Raw genomic sequence first — 14104 nt, 5'->3', positions numbered from 1 at the left:
TTTTAATGAAAATCGTCCATGTTGAGAGGCTTACAAAGACTTTAGAAATATTTTTTTCCTAAATAATGTCATTGATGGTACATACCCCTGTGAAGTCCTCATGGTCGAAACATGAGTCAGACATGTATGAACATGTTTCAAACATGTTTCAAGCATTGTCAAACATGTTTCGACCATGATGATTTCACACTCACAGGCGCATGCAAAAAGTCATGAACCACAAAATGGCTTAGTACAATAGTGCATGTACTTTTTCCACCTAGGTTGCTATTGGATTGTTCTCATTTAGTTATTTGGATGCAATGGATATGCCGAAAATAGCCAAATTTGGTGAAAAACGCCATATTTCAATTGAAGTGTGTATGAGTTTCTAGATGGAATTGAGCGAAAATATTTGGTGGGTGAATGTTTTAGACCATTTCTAACAATAATCCAGTAGAGCATCAAAATCGGAGAGATCGATGTTTTTTGGACGACCCTAATGCAAGTAGGAGGGCTTGGTTAGGAAGGGTTAGTGGGAGTAATGAAATTTGTTCAGTTTTTTGGTTTCCTACTCATCGCAGCAATTGAGATGGGTTGATGAAACTTACATTGCGTGCACACACACACACACTCATACACACACACACACACACACACACACACACACACACACACACACACACACACACACACACACACACACACACACACTACTCACGTCCCAACAGACTCACAGCTGTAGTTGCTGTAAAAGGTGCTTCCACCAAGTATCAACTCGGAAGGGTGGGGAGAGTGAATACCTATACAACCAAGTTACGCTAGTTTTGTCTTTTTAATCAATTTTCTGAAATTTGTAGAATCTGTTTTTCACTTGTAAGTTGTGTGTTACGATGTGTAAATGATGGTGGAAAAAGTCTGATATAATGCATTTTAATTCGAAGCTAGATGGCAACAAAAGGTGAAAATTGTGAAAGAAGGTGTCGACTTCCTATAGGCATTGTATACGAGGAAGAATACCTGGCCCAAGTGACGGGAAAAGCTAGCAAAAGTATCTCTCTCCTCCCTCAACCCACTCTCTCTCTCTCTCTCTCTCCCCTATCCCCCTGTCTCTCCCCTCTCCCCCACTCCACTCCACTCCTCTTCTCTTCCCCAAATCCCCTGTCTTTCCCCCACTCCCCACTCTCTCCCCCATTCCCCTCTCCTCTCTCCCCCACTCCACTCCTCTTCCCCAAATCCCCTGTCTTTCCCCCACCCCCCACTCTCTGCCCCATTCCCCTCTCATCTCCACTTCCCTCCCCTCTCTCCCCCACTCCAATCCGCTCCTCCTCTCTTCTCTTCCCCCAATCCCCTGTCTCTCCCCACTGCCTGCACTAGCTATACCCTCACCACTGCCTGCACTAGCTACACCCTCATCACTGCCTGCACTAGCTACACCCTCACCACTGCCTGCACTAGCTAAACCCTCACCACCACCTGCACGAGCTACACCCTCACCACTGCCTGCACTAGCTACACCCTCACCACTGCCTGCACTAGCTACAACCTCACCACTGCCTGCACTTGCAACACCCTCACCACTGCCTGCACTAGCTATACCCTCACCACTGCCTGCACTAGCTATACCCTCACCACTGCCTGCACTAGCTACACCCTCACCACTGCCTGCACTAGCTACACCCTCACCACTGCATGCACTAGCTAAAGCCTCACCACTGCATGCACTAGCTAAAGCCTCACTACCACCTGCACTAGCTAAACCCTCACCACCACCTGCACTAGCTACACCCTCACCACTGCATGCATGAGCTGCACCCTCACCACTGCCTGCAATAGCTATACCCTCACCACTGCCTGCACTAGCTACACCCTCACCACTGCATGCACTAGCTAAAGCCTCACCACCACCTGCACTAGCTAAACCCTCACCACCACCTGCACTAGCTACACCCTCACCACTGCCTGCATGAGCTGCACCCTCACCACTGCCTGCGCTCGCAACACCCTCACCACTGCCTGCACTAGCTATACCCTCACCACTGCCTGCAATAGCTATACTCTCACCACTGCCTGCACTAGCTATACCCTCACCACTGCCTGCACTAGCTACACCCTCACCACTGCCTGCACTAGCTACACCCTCACCACTGCGTGCACTAGCTATACCCTCACCACTGCCTGTACTAGCTATACCCTCACCACTGCCTGCACTAGCTGCACCCTCACCACTGCCTGCACTAGCTACACCCTCACCACTGCCTGCACTAGCTACACTCTCACCACTGCCTGCACTAGCTAAACCCTCACCACCACCTGCCCTAGCTAAACCTTCACCACCACCTGCACTAGCTACACCTTCACCACTGCCTGCACGAGCTGCACCATCACCACTGCCTGCATTAGCTACACCCTCACCACTGCCTGCACGAGCTGCACCCTCACCACTACCTGCACTAGCTACACCCTCACCACTTCCTGCATTAGCTACACCCTCACCACTGCCTGCACTCGCAACATCCTCACCACTGCCTGCACTCACAACACCCTCACCACTGCCTGCACTCGCAACACCCTCACCACTGCCTGAACTCACAACACCTTCACCACTGCCTGCACTCACAACACCCTCACCTCTGCCTGCACTCGCTACATCCTCACTACACCCTCATGATTGCCTGCCCATGCCAATCTCCTCTGCAGACTCACTCCACAAATGCAACCAACTTTTCTCTACAAATTATTTACACTATGATACGTGCTGTATAATAACTAACCATTGTTTCAACATAGCAATAACTATCCTCATGTGAGCCGTTTCCTCACACATCCTACAACATTCTGTACTCACATGTTCCACTATCCATGATATGACCCACAAAAACAATAGTGTCCAATTGAATCGAAAGCGGTTAATCGGGTGTGGGACATGTTTCTCGTCTGGTGAGGCATGATGCCCTGAGGTCTGACATAAAAGCTGCAAAAGTCACATTGACAAAATAACTCAAAAAAGGCACAACTACATAAAACAGACAGTGTGCCACATAGGTTTCATCAACCTGCCTCAATTACTCACCGAGTTCAGAGATGAAAAGGTTGACAGAGGGCCATATAGGCAGACCGAGAGGTGTAAAGCATAAAACTGGTAAAAAGCACATGTACACATGTCAGACCATAAACCATGTAAAAATGGAAAACTAGTCTTAGCCGTGTCGTTCTGCACCAGTGGACAGACAGAACAACCGATTGAATCAACATAATGTTGAAGTATGCCAACTGATGCAGAAAGCACAGAGCTGATGTTTCGGTCATTAACCCTTCGTCTCTCTTTTGCTCCAACGTTGTCTGTCGATTGCAGTTAGCATACTTCGATCAACAATCTCTTTGGGATTCCACCTATTAGTCATATACCTTGCATATTTCATCGACTTGCATCGACTTGGCTCGACTTGCATCGACTTGGCTCAATACCTTACTGAGATATGGGCCTGCAGTGAAACATTGATGGACAGAAAAGACAATGGCCATGACAATACCACTTTGCCCAACCGAGCAGAGGGGTAAAAAAGATAAGGCAGATAAAGATGATACAGTACTGTACAAGGAAATACAGGGGAAAATCGAGTAAAGGTGGCCATTTGGCCCATTGTTTCTATACCATATTTACACCAAAATACTTGCACTTACGAGCAGCTTGGTGGTCGAGTGGGTAGCCCCTTCTTGTGCTGACTCACTGGTGTGCGTTTGATTCCATGGCTGCTCAGTACAGAATTCCCATACCCAATGTGAGCGTGGCACCCGATCCAGCATCAACTCTAGCTTTTGCAGGTCGGCGGTGCCAATTACAAAGATAACCTCAAGAAGAGAAATTGACCAGGGGTACCAGCACCTACACTTTGAGAGATATGGTGGGGTATTTGACGTCGTCAACCTAAATGCAGACAGGACACCCGGCATTACGTTTTCCTTCAAAGGAAAACCCAGATTGTATACTTTGATCCTGCTGATATATATACATATACATATGTCCCAAATTTCTCCAAGCACACCTGACATCACCAAAAATGGTATTTTAAAGTCAGGTCTGACTGTATCGAGGATTGAAACTCGACAAAAATTTAAAAGAAATAATAACAAGCTTCCAAAAGACATATTCTGCCACCACTTACTTTTTTTTTAGCAAAACTGATGCTTGACTATTATCCCCGTTAATTTGGTTCTAATTTTCAGATGCTGTCCAAAGCTACATTCCCCCCACCTACGTGAGCCATTCTGTGCGGCTTCTGCTCTGCGTCAGGGCCGCGTACTCGTGTCCACATGTCCGGCTGCACGTCCGCAACGCCCTGCTGTACCTCACACAAGGTGGATGGAAACGGAGCATGAACCACGTTCAAACCTCATGGTTTTTATTTATTTATTAAATATCAGCTCAAAGGTCAAAAAAATTGATTGCAGATTAATAAGTTGGACGTGTTCCATGACATCATTTGGAATGAAAATTGTCATGCAATGTGATGTGGAGTACAGTACAAAGTTTGTCCATATGGAGATTAACTTGAAGGACATTTTAAAATAAGGGATTATTTTACATTCTCAACAGACTAGATAGATGCAGTTTTCTGTTAAAGCATTAAAACTCCATAATGGTTCCAGCATACAGTTTAAACAAAATCTTTCGTTGATGACAAATGACGTCATAATCGCAAACTCGATCTTGAAGAAGAATTCTCATCAACGAGAGCTGAGAGGGTAATATTTATCTGGGATAGCTCAAGGATAGTTTTATTAATTTTGAAGTTGAATTCACATGTGCCGAGGGGTCGCCAACTCTCCCCAAAGTCCTTTTGGACCATCCTGAAGACGAGCGGATTAACCCATTCAGAGGGCAAGCGGTGTTCCCCCATAACTAAATCATACTATCTACCTTATAAAACACAACATCAGTTTGTATGTTTGTACAGACTAGGGCGTGCCCGTACGTGGGTGCAAAAAAACATGCGTGCAAACAACAACAACAAAAAAAAAACTTTGAAACCACGTGGCAGTAACGACCACAGAACCCCCCCCCTCTATTTACATGAAATGGTTTGGTCCATTCGCAAAGCCAAAGCGAACGGCTTGCGAGTACGGTAGAACCCCCCCCCCCTCTATTTACATGAAATGGTTTGGTTCATTCGCAAAGCCAAAGCGAACGGTTGGTAAATAAATCGCCATAGCTCGGTAACTACTTCTCCGATTAATATGAAACCTTGAAAAGGCACATCCTCAGGTCCCCAGCAATATACCTGGCAAGTTTCAAGTATATCGGACCCGTGGTTGTCGAGAAACAGCGGTCACAGACAAACAAACACACAGACACACACACACACACAGATTACTGGAATTATAGATAGATGTCTGTCTCCCTTCATAATGGTAGGTTTTAAAGGCCAATCTTTTAACATCAATGTGTGTTCACTACGTTCTATTTTTGAGGATAAAACAAACTCAAAAAACATTTTCCATAACAGAGTAATTATGTCTCTTCTACTGGAATTGTAGACGGTGGCTTGTAAACCGAGCCTCAAGGGCAGTGTACAGAAGCGTTTTTTTTTTTAACCCTTCGATGCAGTGATTCGGCCTCGGAGGCCCACAAGGTTTTTTTTGTTGCAAAAACTATGCTGTAGAATTTTTTTTTGGAATGAGCCTCATTTTCACCGACTTTCATGTTACACACAAAAAAAAATTCATTCAGGCTCGTGGGAAAAATCTTCATTCTTCACTTATAACCTGAAAATCCGACACAAATGCAGGCCTGGGGCCTTCGAGGCCACACATAAATGTTGTTGTACTACTATCTTATATCATTATTTTCTTGGTATGAGCCTCATTATATGCTCCTATAACTTGGTTACAAATAATTCAGTGAGAAAAAGATGAAAATTAAAAAACTTTACACGAATACATTAGTGGGGCCTACAAGGCCCAATGGCTGCATCGGTGAAGGATTTTTGACAGTTGTCGACATATACATCTATCTATAATTCCAGTAATCTCTGTATGTCTGTGACCGCTGTTTCTCGACAACCACGGGTCCGATATACTTTAAACTTGCCAGGTATATTGCTGGGGACCCGAGGATGTGCCTTTTCAAGGTTTCATATTAATCGGAGAAGTAGTTACCGAGCTATGTCCAAAAAACGATTCAACCAATCAGAGAGCAGTGAGCTATCACGTGTGCCGAACGTGGCGAACAGACTCTGCCTCGGACGGCACATTTGAGAGCGTATTCATTTATTTCACGTTGGCAAACTATGTTGCCGTTAAACTATGTTTTAAAACTAATTAAAACTAATTTGCGATTCATTCGCTTTCCTGCGCGTTTGTGCACGCGATGGCGATTTCTTTACCAAACTCCGCAAGCCGTTCGCTTTGGACCAAACCATTTCATGTAAATAGAGGGGGGGGGGGGGGGGGATTGTCACCGTACTCGCAAGCCGTTCGCTTTGGACCAAACCATTTCATGTAAATAGAGGTGGGGGGGGGGGGGGGGGGGGGGATTGTCACCGTACTCGCAAGCCGTTCGCTTTGGACCAAACCATTTCATGTAAATAGAGGGGGGGGATTGTCACCGTACTCGCAAGCCGTTCGCTTTGGCTTTGCGAATGGACCAAACCATTTCATGTAAATAGAGGGGGGGGATATAATTTTAGATATATATATAGTACGGGCATGCCCTAGTTCTAAATAAAAGGATTAGTGAATCATATTTTTTGAGCAAATACTCCTCCATGAGCCTCAACTTTTAGAGAAGAAAAAAGTTGAAAAATCAAGAACAAAAATTATTTTTGCAAAAAAAATAAATAAAAAGATTCATTACTTGTATGGGATTCTTCCAACTAATAGGATCAATGATTCACAGGGGTACCAGAGACAATGATAATACAATGATAATAGGTCTCATTCACAATGATAATAGGTCCGAGCAAATACACATCCATGAGCATCGACTTGGATTGAAAAAGGACATGAAAGAAAAGAAATCTTAAAAACAAAAAACAAAAAAACATTACACTAATACATCCGTTGGGCCTCTGACACCCAATGGCTGCGTTTATGTAGGATTTTTGATGCCTGCATCTAAGAGTTAGCAATAAATACAAGGCACAGGGAGGTGAAATTCGCTGCACGTGATGTGTAATGCACGCAGAGTAAAACGAGTGTTAATTTACATTCACATGATGTCTAATAAATAAAGAAGATATAAGCGCACCTGACACTAGGCCGAGGCTTCAGAATTGGCACGCTCACGAGGCTGCACCGTCGAATAAACTGTGCCGCCCCGTCATTTTTGACAGGCTTTTTAACAGTTGATATACAAAGGATCAACTTTGTAGTCAACGATTCCACCTCACTGGTGGAATCGACCCTCGTGTTTAAACAAATAATATTCAAACAATATACAGGGTGTTTTCAACAGTCCGGAATCATATATGGATAATTATATACAATAACATTGTAATAATTGCTCAAATTGCGACCCAACTGACATGCAGACATGTATCAATTATTGTATGTATGTTTCTTAACATCAGCACATCGATTTTAGAACATTCATTTCTGATTTAATTCTTCAGATCTTCAATCGTACATGTCCTCGTGGTATTAGCCACCGATTTCAGGTGTCACCAAAGAAAGAAGTGAAGTGGCGTTAAATATGGACAAATGGGGGGCATTCTATCGACCCACAATGTCTGGTCCATCTCAAAGGCATCGTCTGAAAGTAAATAAATAAAGATTTCCTAAGATCCCAGACTTTTGAAACACCCTGTATTCCAACTATATTGTGCTTCAATTCACAGGATCATTCAAAGATTCATTACTCACAGCAGACCCCACATGGGAATGATCTGTTTTCCATGGTGAACCTCAATAGTCATTTAACATGTTACATGTGTGTGTATTTGCAGCATGTGAACAAACAGTAATCAAGGTTTCATTTCGGTTACTCCAGGTGCCAGCTAATTGCAATGGAACATGGAAAGACAAACACAAAACAGTGCGAGCAGAGTCTGCTCCCAGAACTCCCATTAAAGTAACTACAGGGAATCGCTTCCATTAGAGCTGCCTCTGTGTGCAAAGGCCTATCTAGTAAATTGTCGTCAAACGAGCGTCGCTCTATGCCAGAAGCAGAAACATCATTCCTCGTGCACAGCCTGCTTGGAATGTGCGAAGACCTTCCACGATGGACTATCCAACTATCACAATCTCGCACTGAGGAACAACATCCTCTGCGGAGAACTCAAACGGAGGCAAAAATCGTTCACGAGGCAACAGAGCAGGAAATCAAAACACCTTTCGCCTCATGTTTCCCTGTTGCCTCCCTCTCCAGACAAAAGTGAATTCTCCAGGTAAAGGGTGAAGAACATCTCTGCGAGGATCGATTGTTGTCTTCCCAGCTACGTCACCGCGTTGAGTGATTGATTAACAGACCTATGGGGGAACAGCCAAGATGACCCATCCCCAATTTCCTCAATCTCGTGGCCAACCTCGAAGGTCCAGTCCCAGAATGGACCCACCACCAACCCCGACTGTACAAAGCTTTTCCTGGCTAATTAATTCCCCACAGGGAGGGCAGGAATTCGAAGTTTGATAAGGATGCTCAGCGATAACTCACCTGTCACCTCATCTTTGCTCAAGACACCACGAGATCTTTCACGTCCAGCAACATCGATCAAAGCTGTCAGACGGATCCTCAGCGATTAACATCATGCACATCTGCATTCAAGATAGTGCACTCAATGGAAGGGGCAGACAGGAGGCCACGAGGTATGCACATTCACCTTGAAGCTGTCCGGCTTGGGTTCAAATCCCGACTCAGCTATAAACTGTCACCCAGGTGTGCGTGTGTGTGTGTGTGTGCACGATCCCCCGGATGGGCGCTAAATGGGCGTCCTGTCTGCCAGCATTCGATGGACGATAAAGACCCCATAGTGTCCTTCACTAAGAGTAGGTGAGCACCAATGCTCCTTGAAGAGTAGGTACATCTAAGAGAGAAAGAGACAGAGAGACTCAATGTAACACCTGCTTACGAAACACCAGGGCAACGGTTTAAATGTCGGTTCGGGAATCGAAACCGGACTAGACAGTTGAGCTATCATGTCAGACTTTCTACAATCTAACAAATAAAACAGTCAGTTTGTGTGTTTGTACTGATGTCTGTCCCCCATCATAAGGACAATTTGAGTCAGGTTTTAAAGGCCAATGTTTTAACACGAATGCGTGTTCACCACGGTCTACTTTTGAGGATAAAACAAACTCGAAAAAGATTTTCCATAAAAGAGGAAATAAATTGATATATGTGGGAAAATTACATGCCCAGACCAGGAATCGAACCCAGGTCCTCTGGATAACCGTACCACTGCTCTGCCCTCTGAGCTATCTGGTCGAAAATGAGGCCCTGACTGAGCCTTGGAAAATGAGGCCCTGACTGAGCCCTGGAAAATGAGGCCATGGAAAATGAGGCCCTGACTGAGCATGCAATTTTTCCACACATATTGGTGCCACTTTCTTTCCGTCAATGCTTCCGGGGCAATCTGCTTGAATCTGTTTGACAGTTGATTGAGGTGCTTTCTCCACCGTTCAAACAATCCTTCGCTGCAATCTTCGATCAAGTTTTCTCTTGCGGCCATGTCCAGGGAGGTTGGCTACAGTGCCATGGGCCTTAAACTTTCTGATAACATTGCGTACGCTGGACACAGGACCATCAAGGTCTCTGGAGATGGAGTTGCAGCCGTGAGATTGTCCATGCTCGGCTACAATCTTGTGTCTGACCTCCTCAGACAATTCTCTGGTTTTCTTTCATTTCTCCATGCTCATTGCAGTAAACACAGTGACACAAAACAGCAGAATGACTCCTTTTCTCTATTCAAACTGGTTGAATGAGTGATCACCCCTCAGCCCAAATTAGGCTAAGGGGTATTGTCGTGACGGGCGTCGTCCGGGCGTCCGGGCGGGCGTCCGTCAACTTTTGGTTTCCGTCAATTTCAAGGAGAACGGCTTGTCCGATTAAATCCATTTTTGCAGTGGGTATGGCCAGGGTGAGTAGAGGAAGGTTCCTTTCGAAAATGGGCGCGCTGCGATTTTCAATATGGCCGCCACGGCAGCCATCTTGAAATTGGTTTCCACCATGCATGGGCTGAGGGGTTACGCCCACTTTGCGGTGCTATTTATTTTTATATTGCGGTCACCTGCAACTCACCACAGATGAGTTCAATTTCAAAGTAAAGGAGAATCACCTGCTTCAAATCTAATTATTTCTAAAAACTTCTGAACGGTGCCAATAATATTGTCCGGGCCATTTTAGGATTTCTGTGTGGAATAAGCTAAGATTTAGTAATTTTTCACCTTTTTTGTTTTGTTCCACTTCAAACCAAAGAAATACATGTGTAGATACCAAAATATTTTTTAATTTCAACAATTTTCTGGAATAAATGGTGCATTATTTGGAAAAAGTGCAAGGGTGCCAATATTTTTGGCCACGACATTATTTTACGATATGCAGCTCACGATTAAACCGTTTCTCTTGCTCTTTGCAGAGTGTCGAGCAGAGTCTTTGGGCTCCTTCCTGCCTGGGGTGGTCGACATGTTGGAGGTTCTGCTCACAGAGCATGACCTGCACAGCCAGGAACTTGCACTATTCATCCTCATCTCGCTCACCCCTGGTGGGTCATTTTTATCATAGCTCTGTTTTGATTATATTTGAATGCATCAAGACTGTGACTCAAACCACACCAGAGCTCTTCCTCCATAACCCCAATGCCAGTCCCACCATAATTACTTCCATACTCCGGCATTATTGCCATATTGTCAGACCGCACTATCACATTTTTGGCGCTTGCACGATGCAAAACCTTTGCTGCAATATCCTTTTGGTCACAATGTCTCTCCCCCTCCTCACCCGATTTCCCCACATTTTGGGCTCACCGATATGCCTTATCGTAAAATTAATTGTTTGTCGTTAGAAAAATCCATGTTTAAAAGTAATACACCACAAAGTAGTTTAGCGACTCAGCAACCAAAGTTGTGGCCTACTATTTCAACCACCGAGTCGTCTTCAACGGTGACTGTGCACGTATTGTGTGCCAGGTGTTAGGTACCCTTCCGAGAGAGGGCATCACGTGATGGCAATATGCAGGTGACGAGACTTCACGTCGTTGGGATCATTGCCTTGACTGTGCGCCATTGCGTGCATATGGCCAGGTATGGGTGTGGGCGGACTTATCTAACCACACAAAATTTTAGATCAGAAATATTCATTTTAAACCACGATGTTGCAACCACCGACGAACGATGTGTCAGTGCTGCACTCCCTCAAATGCCAGCATGCACTCTTTAGCAATTACTGCTGGATAATTGGATACATGTAATTTGTATTAAATGGGGCTAGTAAATAAGGAATTTACACATAATTTACAAGGGATGATGAACCTGACTAGTCATTGGCATGAACAGAAAAAGACGCACACACACACACACATATATATATATAGCTTCAACTTTCCAACAGATGGCCTCACATTATCATCAAGCACCCTCTGGTACAATGAAGAATTCATTGTGGATTCTATGATGGTGAGCTGCCCAGGCCCTGATGCAGCAAAGCTGCCCCAAACCATAATATTTCCACCACCATGCTTTACAGTTGGTATCAGGTTCTTGTGGTCAAATGCTGTCTTTGGTTTTCGCCAAACATGTCTTCTGGTACTGTGGCCAAATAGCTCTACCTTTGACTCATCTGTCCAGAGCACATTGTTCCAGAAGTGCTGGTCTTTGCCTAGGTGTTCATTGGCAATCTTTCGTCTTGCCCTGATGTTCTTTCTGGACAGCAAAGGTTTCCTCCTGGCACACCTACCATGTGGATCAAATTTGTGCAGCCTCTTTCTAATGGTAGACTCGTGCACTTTGACATCAACAGTGGCAAGAGATACCTGTAGGTCCCGTGATGACATTCTGGGGTTCTTAGAGACTTCTTTCAGCATCTTGCAGTCTGCTCTTGGGATGAACTTGCTGGGGCGGCCTGGCCTGAACAAGTTGGCAGTTGTTTGGAATCTTCTCCACTTGAAGATGATCTTCCGGACAGTCGAATGATTGATTTCAAATTGTTTGGAGATCTTTTTAAATCCCTTTCCCAGACTCATAGGCATCTATAACCTTCTTTCTGAAGGCCTCAAAGAGCTCTTTTGACTGAGGCATGGTGACGCCGCACACTTCAACAAAAAAGAGCAAACCAAGCTAAATGTCTGAGGTTTAAATAAGACAGGTTCCTCCAAGATCCTCTCTAACGATGTTCTAATTCATTTGCACCTGAGCTGGTGCACCTGATTCTAATTTTAGGTATTTGAAGTCGTGATAAATGTCGAGGTGTACTTACTTTTTCCACATGCGAAATTTGCATTCATGTTTATTTAAATTATGCAATGGACTACAAAATGTAAATGTTTCATGATATTTGTTATCTTATATCACCTTTATCTATCAATATTGTTGAAATGAAGATCAAATAGCTATATGTTGAAATATATTGAAAAAGTCAAAACTTTACATGGGGGTGTACTTACTTTTTCATGTGACTGTATATATATATATATATATATATATATATATATATATATATATATATATATATATATATATATATATACGTATATATATATATATATATATATATATATATATATATATATATAAATAATGGTATATATATATATATATATATACATATATATATATATAATGGTATATATATATATATATATATATATATATATATATATATATATATATATATATATATATATAGATATATATATGTATATATAATGGTTTCATACATATACAGACATATATATATACATAAACAGACTTGGCATTTAATATGGAATATTTTTTTGTGGGGGCGATCTTACTTTTCAAAATGTCTTAGAACCAAAAGTTCATTGGAATTATGTTGAAATTATTCTAGATTTTGTTAATGTGACCTTTAAAAGAAACAAAAACCACATTTGACATTTCGAAACAAATAAATTGATCCTTGAAAGTGATGGAAACTGATATCGAACTCAATTCATGGACAGTACTGTGTTAAACTTCTGTACATTTTCCAGAAGTATCTCTTTATTTTGCACATTGGCCAAATTTTTTTTTAAACAAAAACAAAAGCTAAATTACGACTGGGATTATGCACAGTAAAATTATAGTTCAGTACTTCGTGTCACCCCCACGAGCATTCAGGAGAGCACGTACACATTGAGGCATGCTGTTCACGAGATTTGCCAAGGTTTGGACAGGAATCGCTTGCCATGCAGTGACAATAGCCTGCTGCAATTCACGCACAGAGGTCGGCTGCTGGTCCAAGTGGTCGATTTGACGCGTTAATTCTACCCACAAGTTCTCTGTCGGATTCATATCCGGGGACATGGCAGGCCACTCCATGTGCTCTACACCACGTTCAGCAAGAAAGTGTTGGATCATGCGAGCACGATGAGGCCGTGCATTGTCATCTTGGAAGACAAAGTTTCCTCGAAAGGTTGCATGAGCAAATGGAAGCAATGTTTCTTCCAGAATGGCCCTGTACTTGAACTGGTTCAGGTTTCCATTCAGAACAACCAGGTCAGTTTTGCCCCCTGCATGAAAAGCAGCCCAAACGGTCACCCCACCACCTCCAGGTTGGACTCTTGGCACTATACAATCTTTGTTGTAGGCTTCATGCACTTGTCTGCGCACTCGGACGCGGCCATCTTGGCTATAGATCAGAAACCTGGACTCGTCACTGAAGATCACGTGATTCCAGTGTCCTGGCTGCCATTGACTGTGCTCTCTGGCCCACTGCAATCGGCGCTGGCGGTGTTTTCTGGTCAGGCGTGGCTTTCTCAGGGGATGCCTGGCACGATAGCCTGTTTGAACCAGTCGTTGGTTGACTAGCCTTCTGGATACAGGCACATTTGTCAGTTGCTGCCACTCAGCCCTAAGCCGATTAGCTGACTTGGTACGGCCATTGTGGACTAACCGGTGCAGCTGGCGGTCATCCCGCCTTGTGGTTCTGTGGGGACGTCCTGGCCTCGGTATTGGAGTAGGGACACCCCTCTGA

The 14104-nt window shown here is 43.9% G+C and overlaps 1 protein-coding gene across 9 annotated transcripts in view; it reads left to right on the top strand.

The window, feature by feature from the left end:
- The window catches only part of LOC137423613 (uncharacterized), a 110085-nt gene that overhangs the window by 61219 nt on the left and 34762 nt on the right, over positions 1 to 14104 (top strand). For 7 of the 9 annotated variants that reach the window (XM_078773987.1, XM_078773990.1, XM_078773992.1 and 4 more), the window contains 2 exons: positions 4207 to 4338; positions 10554 to 10679. In XM_078773987.1, coding sequence (XP_078630113.1) covers positions 4207 to 4338; positions 10554 to 10679 — 258 coding nt within the window. Of the gene's footprint in view, positions 1 to 4206; positions 4339 to 10553; positions 10680 to 11103; positions 11218 to 14104 lie in introns of all 9 variants that reach the window. The other 2 variants (XR_013622820.1, XR_013622819.1) reach the window with 1 other exon arrangement.

This window comes from Myxine glutinosa, chromosome 3 (genome assembly GCF_964187855.1).
Source record: "Myxine glutinosa chromosome 3, kmMyxGlut1.1, whole genome shotgun sequence".
Taxonomy (NCBI): domain Eukaryota; kingdom Metazoa; phylum Chordata; class Myxini; order Myxiniformes; family Myxinidae; genus Myxine; species Myxine glutinosa.
The sequence above is the reverse complement of the archived record's forward strand: the minus strand, read 5'-3'. Positions and strand labels throughout refer to the sequence as shown.